General features: G+C 40.6%; 3 protein-coding genes across 3 annotated transcripts in view; 2 read left to right on the forward strand and 1 right to left on the reverse strand.

Moving 5' to 3' along the window:
- The window catches only part of LOC138020991 (WD repeat domain-containing protein 83-like), a 9412-nt gene extending 3712 nt beyond the window's left edge, over positions 1-5700 (forward strand). The window contains exons 3-4 of the mRNA XM_068867873.1: positions 1962-2138; positions 3904-5700. Of these exons, the coding sequence (XP_068723974.1) occupies positions 1962-2138; positions 3904-4162 (436 nt within the window). The 3' untranslated portion in view covers positions 4163-5700. The remainder of the gene's footprint in view (positions 1-1961; positions 2139-3903) is intronic.
- The window catches only part of LOC138020831 (E3 ubiquitin-protein ligase rnf213-alpha-like), a 500094-nt gene that overhangs the window by 481126 nt on the left and 9319 nt on the right, over positions 1-9649 (forward strand).
- LOC138021011 (putative methyltransferase C9orf114) lies at positions 5725-8994 on the reverse strand. The gene is made up of 3 exons (XM_068867894.1): positions 8796-8994; positions 7964-8165; positions 5725-6380 (listed from the first exon to the last, which is right to left on the reverse strand). The coding sequence occupies exons 1-3, from the start codon at positions 8947-8949 to the stop codon at positions 6146-6148; spliced, it is 591 nt and encodes a 196-aa protein (XP_068723995.1). The 5' UTR covers positions 8950-8994; the 3' UTR covers positions 5725-6145.

Consider the following 9649-nt stretch of genomic DNA (forward strand, 5'->3'; position numbering starts at 1 on the left):
CATCCACACCTCTCAACCCAACTTTAACTTCTGAGCAATCTCCTACTGTGTTCTCAATGATTGAGTCTCCATCCGTTAAATGCTCACACACTGCATGACTCGCTGCAGTGGGCCCAGTCTCTTAAAATTTTTCCCCAGAGTATCCGGCTGGGCAGGAGGGGTTGCTGCTCCAGCGTCCTTAGCTTTCTTGGGACAATCCTTCCTAAGGTGATCAGAGAAATCACACCAGCAATGCCTATGTTGCCCACCACCATGAGAAGAAACATTCACTCTATTCAAAGCAGAAACAAGGGGTTCAATCTGCTTTTGTTGCTCTGCTTCTTTAAAACGCTCTGAATATCCTGAGCTGCCACATTCTCCTCAACCAACATGCTTTACCGTGCACCAGGTTTACTCATCAACTTCAAAACACTATCACACATATCAAAATAGGGAAGCTCTGGGTGTTCTGAATTAACATGCAGTATTAAACACTTTTCTGAGGCCTGCTTCATGAACAACTTCAGATAGGTGATTCTAAGCTGAGAGTCCCTCCTGGACTTAAAGGAACTGTCCAACTGGACTATGTAATCAAGCACTTGCACCAAAGGCAATGAACATGATGCAAGATCTTCCCCTTCTTTTTGCAGGTAAGAAAAAAAAAGTGTTGTAACTGAGGCAAGCTGTCCCCATCACCGAAAACTCTCAGAAATACTACAAATATCTATTTGGGATTAGCTTTGATTTCATCTCCTCCAGGATCCCTCATCTAGCCTCCCCGGTGAGGTGTTCTAGTTTGCTCTTTTGTCAACCTCTTACTTTCACAAATAGATTTTCCATGCTCGATCCAATCTTCAGCTGAAGGGTGAGTTCCTCTTACAGGCCTCCCCTTGAATCTCTCTAGCTTTTGGGAGGGGGTGAGATACACAACATGTTCTTTCTCCCATCCTAGACCTTTTTCATGCTTAGCATGCTTGAGCAGCATTTTCACTGTCCCTTCCATGCTTTTAGCAGTCTTTTGAGCTTCCTGCTCCTTTTTAGCAAGCACCACTTTCAGTGCCTCGATCTCTCCCTTCAGGGTTGCTAATTCTTTAAAACACTCATGGTATAAACATTTAATACTCACTGCCTGTCAACATCCCACCGACAGGGCCTTGATCTTTTGAATAAAATCCTGCTGACTACGCCACATGTGACACAGGATTTTCAAACGTTTCTTTTACGTGCTTTTAAAAAGACCTTAGCGGCTACATGTAAATACCCTAGGACCTAAGTAAGTGCAACTTTCATGTGCTAGTTTTTTTAAACTCTAAGGCGCATGCACGGCCCAAAGGCCCACATGGCCACCATGCTGCCTTTGGTATGCACTCTCACAAGAGATTTGTGTCGAAGCCACAAAATAAATAAAGGGGCGCACACGTTTTAACACGCCTATAGCTGATAACTTACTTTCCGGGACAATTCGTTATCATGTCGCCAAGAGAGTTGGTCCTAGAAATTTAGGATAATCAAGACTATTGATTACTACTTACGTAATATACATTGTATGACCTTAGCAACGACTAAAGTTATTGATCTCTGTGTGTAGTAGTTTTGTAAGCTCCCTAAAATGTTTAGTAGCTAGGCAAATACTAATGTTATTAGAATTAAGACACCCTCAGGGAGACGTTCAGCACGCAATTAGGCAAAACGTTTATGTAAAAAGAAAATAGGTGGCTAAGTATGCTACCGTGGGAGCACCACACACATTATGGTGTGAAAGGAGAAAAGAATGCCATCGACGCTACACCTCTGGCTACAGTTACGTAGGTGAAAGTTCTCGTTGTCACCCGTATATGTTCTCCCAACTACAACCATTCCAGTTCAAAGTGGTCATTCAGGTAGGTGTAGAGTCACTGAGGAAATTTAACTAAGAAGCTTTGATACTGAGAATTGTAAATGAAAGACGATTCAACTCTTTTTTTTTTCTTAATTGTTACAAGGTCGGTCGATGGCAAAGTCCGTAATTATGATATTCGAATGGGTCAACTTCGTGTCGATTGTATTGGCCAGCCGGTAACAAGTGTCAGCTTTACCAAGGATGGGCAGTGTCTGTTGGCATCAACTCTTGATGACACCATTCGCCTGCTGGATAAAGACACCGGAGAGTTGTTAAATGAGTAAGTAGTTGTGAGATTTCTCAAATTCGCAAAATGTTTGCGCCCAAAACCCCCGTAATCGCGGCAGACGGTGCTTGGAAAATTTTCCGGTGGAATTAGACCGCTGCTTATCAGAACCTTACACCTGTGAGTAGGCCAGAGTGAAATGTGTCACTCTAAGGGGCTAAAGGGTTTATTAAACTTGAAAAGAAACATCTGTTGATTAAAACCTGCATAGCTCCAGCTCCGGAGAGGACGTAATAATAATAATAATAATAATAATAATAATAATAATAATAATAATAATAATAATAATAATAATAATAATAATAATAATAATAACTTTATTTAAGTGTCAATGGATTTAGCCCTAGATCGCTAATTGGCGAAACTAATGAAATTAACTCACGTCAAATCAAATATTGGTTTTTGTGGAGAGGGGTAAACCAGAGTACCCGGACAAAAACCTCTCGGAGCAGAGAAGAGAACCAACAAACTCAACCCACATATGACGCCGAATCTGGGAATCGAACCCGGGCCACATTGGTGGGAGGCCTGTGCTCTCAGCACTACGCCATCCCTGCTTCCCGTAACGTATCACGTTCCGGGCTTTTTGTTTGGAATAAGAAGTTTAACAATTTTCAAGGACTTTTGCTGGAGACAATTGTCATTCAAGCAAACCATACAGTGCAAAGTCAGTCCAATAGAAACTTATCTGTATTTCCTGCAGCTTCTTTTCATTCACGCAGTAACACTGATCTTCTTACTTATTAGTATGCCAGAAACAAAAATTGGAACGCCGTCAGGGGAAAAAATGCTTGGACTTTTTAGTACCGATAGGCCACTTTCGATATATTGAAATTCAGTTTGAAAGATAGGTTTAGAGGACAAAGATGCTACCGATCAACAGCTCCCGTACGCTCTTGTAATTCGCTTGGTCCACGAATATAAGCTCTATTGTTATATAGCTGATTTTTCCCCCAGCAGCGTGCGCTCTCATTGGTTACTTCGAGGTCACATGACATCTAACAATAAAACTGATTCCCGCCAAAAGTCTCTGAGCGGGCAATAATGCAAAATCTATGACGTCAGAGGGTAACAGTGCACTGTTACCCACGAATGTTGACCGACGACTGTCGTTGCTGTTGCCGTTGCGCGTTTTTCTTTTTGTGCTATATAACAAATCACTTAACGACTGGTCCCGAGGGAAACAGTTCATTTTGTTTCCCTCGAATCTCAATGTTTTCCTCGGCTGCACCTCGGGGAAACATTGAGATTCTCGGGAAGCAAAATGAACTGTTTCCCTCGGGACCAGTCATTAAGTGTTTATTGTTTGACTTTTTGCCGATTCTACTTCTCACAGTAGTTTTGACACAGGTGCTACACGAGCGTGGGCTCCCATTACATCATACGAGTACCTAGGCCTATAGCTGTACATTTAGAATTACACTGTGCACTTACAGTACCAATAATGATCATATAGATTGAGTTTCAATCGAGTCTCGTAAAACCAAAATCAAAGTAATTACTTTGGCCAATCAAAAAAGGTCTGGACGGAGATAGTCCAGTAAACCAATCAAAACTCGAAGTAATTACACGTAGCGGACACAAAGCGCGGGAAAATGTGCACGCGCGAGCCACGATTAGTTTTGGTTTCTTTTCTGATTGGTTGAAAAGTGGCGCGAGAACTTTGAACTAATCACTGAGTAAAGTAATGCAAAACCAAAGCAAGTCGCTAATTACTTTCGACACTCAATTTAAAACCGCTCTACTTTTACTGATTTAGGTTCACAGGTCATGTTAACAAAGACTACAAAGTTGACAGCTGTTTGAGTAGCAGTGATGCACAAGTTGTCAGTGGCTCAGAGGATGGTAGGATATATTTCTGGGATCTAGTGGAAGCAAAGATCGTACACTCCCTAGAGAAAGCACACGCGTCTGTTGCGTATTCTATCTCGTATCATCCAACGGAAACCTGCCTCTTGTCGGCATCTTCTGATGGAAAAGTCAAAGTTTGGCATGAGTCAAATTGGGAACCTGAGTGAATTTAAGTCGCAAACTGATTCACTTCAGCTATTTCCTCGTCATACTACTATTTGATGATAAGACATTACAGAAGTCGAACCTAATATATGCCAATGTCTACAAAATTTGAGCTGGAATGAAAACCAGTACTTACACTCTAGTACTAGAGTACAGGAACTTGCTGGACAAGCTATCAAGCTTCCGTATAGTACATCTGCTGGCATATTGCACTCAGTCAAGGCTTTCAAAACGCTTTGGGTATATCCCCTAAAAGGCTGGGATAAATCTTTGCGGTAAGTCAACTGCAAAAATACGGATTTAACGTTTGAGAGACCTAAACGGGGCAATTTTTATCAGCTTTTCAGCATCGTGAATGATGGCCTTGACTTGATAAATAAATTGAGATTCCAAAGTCTGAGGATCCCGAAGATTCCAAGCGCTTCTCTGTGTTTTCACCGTCCGCAACGTGCATGAACCCGATTGGTCATCGTCAAACTGAACGTCACAAGTCGCTACTCGTGCCTTCTTCGTATCAATTTGGTACTTTAGGGACAACTTGAGAGATTGTAGTGACTTCAGTCCATCTGCATGGTATGGTCAGCAGAGCTTGCACGGGATCTTGAGACTAATGCCTTGTATCCGTCTGAGAAATGGCCCCTATGGTTTTTAACTCATATTGAACTATTGTGCTCAAATGCGTGGTTAATTCGAGAGTTCGCAGTCGGCATCTAGGCATGAAAGTGTGTGCTATGTTTGATTTCCACGCCTACCTTATCGAAAGTTCAATATATGGACGCCCTGCTCTTCCCATGCATGGTTTAAAATTCTTGCGTGCTATCGAGTATGGACCTCTTCAGCTTGTACCTTGTTTCCCATTTCAGACCACGTGACGTTACTCTAGGAAACATTTCTTTCAAATGTCGTCGTATGCACGTGCACATGTATACATAAATTTTGAAAAAACAAGAGGAAAATTCCCTTGAAAGCATTACGTGGTTTGAAATGGGAAAACAAAACGTACAAGCTAAAGAGGTCTCATTTGTTGAACGAAATGATTCCTCTGGGGCTTCAGGGCTTTCCATAGCTATTCAAGCGAATAGCTGATAAAATCTAACATGCACTGTTACCAGTGAAGCAGTAGTAATTTTGTAGGATCAGAATTTAAATTGTTCTCCATTGGTTAATTTCTCAGTCATGAAATAGGGAACACAGACAGGGAGTCATACTATGAAGTGAAGGGAGGCGCGAGTTGGCGTAAAATAAGAACGAGGCACAACAACGCACTCTTTTCAGTGTTATCCGAAAAGGTGGAAACGAAATGAGGTGTGGTTTTCTGAACCCCACTTTGTGAAGAGAGCCTTAACCCAGTTTATAAGGAAATACTTTTTAAGGCGATGACGTTGTTTATTTGCACAACTGCACTTGACCCTATTTTGCTGAGCAAGGTGGGATATTTCCCGCGAAGTATTTGCAAAGGTCCAAAAATAGGATGCAGTAGAATGTAAGTTGTTTCAGTCGGTGAAGACATTTAGTAGATTAAAAAAACATGATTACAGAGAAATAAGAGGAGTATGTACACACATTTCGTTACATTGGAAAATACAATGCCTTGTCTTTAATTTTGAATCAGATTTATGCCTTTACTCAGTTTGATATTTCTGCTTCAGTTATCGAAAACGCACAGTTTAAACGGATTTATCTTAAAATAAATAATCTCCATAGATGTGACGAATAATTACCGTAGCTAAAGGCATACAGCTACTGGTAACTACGGGAGAAGTGAGCTCTTGAGAAGTGAGATTTTTCCCTTGCCGCAATATCTCAGCTTTTGATCGCGTGCCATTTGAGAGGAGTTGTCTGAATGTTTAGCCAAGGCCTATGAAGGGCGCTATTTTACAAGTCATGACAGCCCAGCGAGAGGTGCTTCGATAGCATGCCTCCGTCTTCCGTAGGAATGGGCTTTTGTCACCCCCCTTCCCCCTCCTCTGTTCCTAAGCTCTATTCTACGCTGAATTTGAGATGTCTGGTTTCCAGTTAGTAGCACTTGCTATCATTGGTCTCAGAGCAGACATAGTGACCAGTATTGCTTCTTCAGTCCTGATTGTTCCACTTCCTTGACCTGGACAAGTGTTCACATAATGATCAAACACAAGAGATGCCTCGTTAACTGTTAGTTGTTCATCAGATTCCAAACTGGCCTCGAGTCCTTTCAGCCCACCAAACACCACCAACAAATGCCTATGGACAGTCAAGAAAAAAAGAAAAGGCCAGGCTCCAGTTGTTCGATGGGTGGATAGCGCTTTCCACTGGATAACCCAATTGGATTTGCTACTGTTTATTCGCTAGACAGTGATTTTTCCGGTGGATAGGACTATCCACCTTTTGAACAACCGAGGCCTGGCCTTTAAAATTCTGGCCCGGGTTGCTGGAAGCATGGTTAAATACCATGGAAACCTATAGGTTTTGATACCTCACGAGTAACCTTAAATAACGAAATGCACGAGCAAGTTCATACCATTTTTTTAGTTATTACATACTCAACAGAATTACTGGCTGTACCCGGCAGCTTCTGTAATGCGATATTCTGTTCAGTTTACAACTCAGCTACGTAATACAGAAACAAGCGATTTTCATGGGAGAGTCACTTGCCAGCAACTTCTAGAATAGACAAATCCTGAATTCACCCAATGCTCTTTTTCAAAGCGATTCTGACGATAATCTGTTTCCATTCACGTGAAAAGTAGACCTAAAATTCGCAAGTGGACTCGCAACTCGGAACTTGTCATTTTAGTTTTGCTCTCTTACAACAATGTAATCCTAAAGGGGTTAAAACGACAATCGAGCAAATTTTCATGAGACAAGCAACAAGAGAAGGATTTGGGTAGTTGTCTAGAACTGCGTTTGTTAGGCTGCATTTATGTATAATTTATTGACTCGCACAAACTCAGTGTACTAGCGAGTGTCTTCTTCCAGAGATGAGTTTTAATACTTCTTCACCGTCATCTGGGTTACGATCGAGTTTTTATCATGTTCTACATGTAGTAAGCAAGATTATCACTTAGTCATCGTCAGAAACTGAAAGAGGATCTTTTCACCTAAAAAACATATTTTGTTGCCTTCTGGACTGTAGTTGTAGTCAGAAGACGCCACTGAGAGAGAGAGTGTCCTCTTCAAAAAAATAAAACAGGATTGCGAAACCTAACTGGAACGAACCAATCAGTTGGTTGAGTGTTGTGGAATTGTTTTCCGTTGTACTTGCTGCGACATTGATAACCGATAGTCTAGCACTTTCATAATCTAGTATTGTCAGAACGCACTTTCTTTTGCAGTGAGTTGTCCAATTCAGTCCCACATGGCCCTTACTATTGTCTTCTTTTAAGCACAAGGAGCCTTAATTCATGTTTAAATCACAAAACAATGAAGCGTAAATTACTGATAACAGGCCCTTGGCTAGCCTACGAATACAGCAATGGTGGTGAGCGCCAAGGATTTGTAGGACTTCAATGAACACCTTTGAGAAAACTTGAGGGCCTGGCATAAGGGCTTTCAGTGATGCTTACATCAAAATTCATTTGTGGTGATCTTTGAATGTTCATTCATAAAATTAATCATCTTAAGCCTCGTCCGCTAATGCACGTGTTTTATGGATTGTGAAAAATGCAACTATTTAAGATTTCAAGCAATTGCACCTTTGAAAGTAGACTTTAAAAACTGTTTTAAGAGAACTGCGTAGAACAAGCAACGCTTTCCAAATCCAAGCAACCTTGGGATTCATGGCTGAATATCATTGTTCTCTGTACTCTATACTTACAGTACAGTACCTAAAATTTGGAAGTTCAAGATCATCAACTGAGGTGCCTCGTTCTGAAGTTCCTATGGTTACATCATATCCATCCTTGTATGGACTCTGTGTAAAAATTGCCCCGAAAGATGGTGCCACTCTGACACTGTAGCCCCAATAAAGACCATGCTCTGTCCTTGGGGAACTCGGCGACACAACTGTTCCAGAGTAAAATTTTGCACCTGAAAGCTCAATAATGTAAAATATGAATATAGGTAAACTGTTGGGGACCCTTGATTATGGCTGATTTTAAACAACTTTCACCCGCCGCCAATACTAGCATCTCTTTTCGAACTTTAATTCAAGCGATCGAAGTGCAAACGCTTGAAACATCTGCTTGAAAATCTCGCTCAGTTGGATGAGCATAGGATTAACATGTGGGAGGTAGCAGGTTTCGACCCTTGCCGGACAACACTCCAGGTTTGTAATGACAGAGGGAGAAACTGCTGTGTTTGCGATTACATCTCGGTTAGCCTTTCATTTTTTCTTGGATAAGGACTACATGTACATTTATAAACCATAGACCCCATCTCACAACCCTGGTTTGCGGGATATTAAAGATTGAACTTGTATACTACATAACGGCAAAGAGTAGGGCATGGATTTCCTGGTGAGGTGGTTTGGCTTATTCTTTCTAGCAAAATGTGGCAGGCTTGGCCATGATGTCTTAAAAAAAAGCCTATAATTTATGTTGTATGAGGCCACCTTAGAAGAAACAGCCGTACATTAGACTTTGACAAGCACTGGAACATGTAGATGTACATAACACTCCTGGATCGCTACAGGGCGTGATTCAAACAAAATGCACACACCTGGTTTAGAAGTATCGCCCATCTTAACGGTGACTCTAAGCCCTGGTTTCAGGTTTTTGTCTATCCTCACTTCTTTTCTCATGCCAGCGTTAACAAAGGAACCACACCCATTCTTCACTGGTCTATCAAGCACCACACCATCTCTGAAAGGCATATCATCATCTATTTCATGTGATGTGGGGTATCCAAGGGATTTAAAATTCCTTTAGATTGACAAAGTCTCAGATCTTTGCACTTTTAGTATCTATGGCACTTTTCAACATTCTTTCACCTTTCACATAAACTTACCTGTACATCTTATATTGAAACTTGTTGACCTATAAAGATTCATTCAACCTGACAACTCAACAGCACAACCAGCAAAGAGTCACCTTTTGTGTCTTAAAGTTCATGGTGAAAATGCGCCAGTGTTAAAATAAATCAGATATGAGACCACTGAAAAAGAGGGAGCACCCTCAAAACGTCTGGTTTATTTCAAACACTGGCACATTTTAATTCATAAACTTTTAAAATAGGAGAAACTGCAAAGTGCAATGACTAATAATAATATATAATAATAATAATAATATAATATAATAAAATAATAATAATAATAATAATAATAATAATAATGATAATAATAATAATAATTTATTATTATTAATGAAGGGTCGAGCAGGACTTCCCTAGACCTGACAGTTATAGATATTAATATTTTTACTAGTGGATGTACATAGAAATTTTCCTTTTTTTACTCTACAAACAGTTTGTTTACATTTCCTTTGTTGAAAACCATTAATGAGTAAATATTGTTAAGTATTATTATTATTCGAACTTTTCACAAAGTCATAGTACTTCGCAGTTTTCTCCTATTT

The sequence above is a fragment of the Montipora capricornis genome, chromosome 2, assembly GCF_036669925.1.
Source record: "Montipora capricornis isolate CH-2021 chromosome 2, ASM3666992v2, whole genome shotgun sequence".
NCBI classification, from domain to species: domain Eukaryota; kingdom Metazoa; phylum Cnidaria; class Anthozoa; order Scleractinia; family Acroporidae; genus Montipora; species Montipora capricornis.

What these genes read in the sequence shown, in the direction of transcription:
- LOC138021011 (XM_068867894.1), bottom strand. Translation starts at nt 8,949, where the DNA reads ATGCCTTTCAGAGATGGTGTGGTGCTTGATAGACCAGTGAAGAATGGG. An exon ending in GGGCGATACTTCTAAACCAG is followed by an intron (nt 8,166 to 8,795) that starts GTGTGTGCATTT and finishes TTGAGCTTTCAG; the next exon opens with GTGCAAAATTTTACTCTGGA. An exon ending in CTTGAACTTCCAAATTTTAG is followed by an intron (nt 6,381 to 7,963) that starts GTACTGTACTGT and finishes GACTGTCCATAG; the next exon opens with GCATTTGTTGGTGGTGTTTG.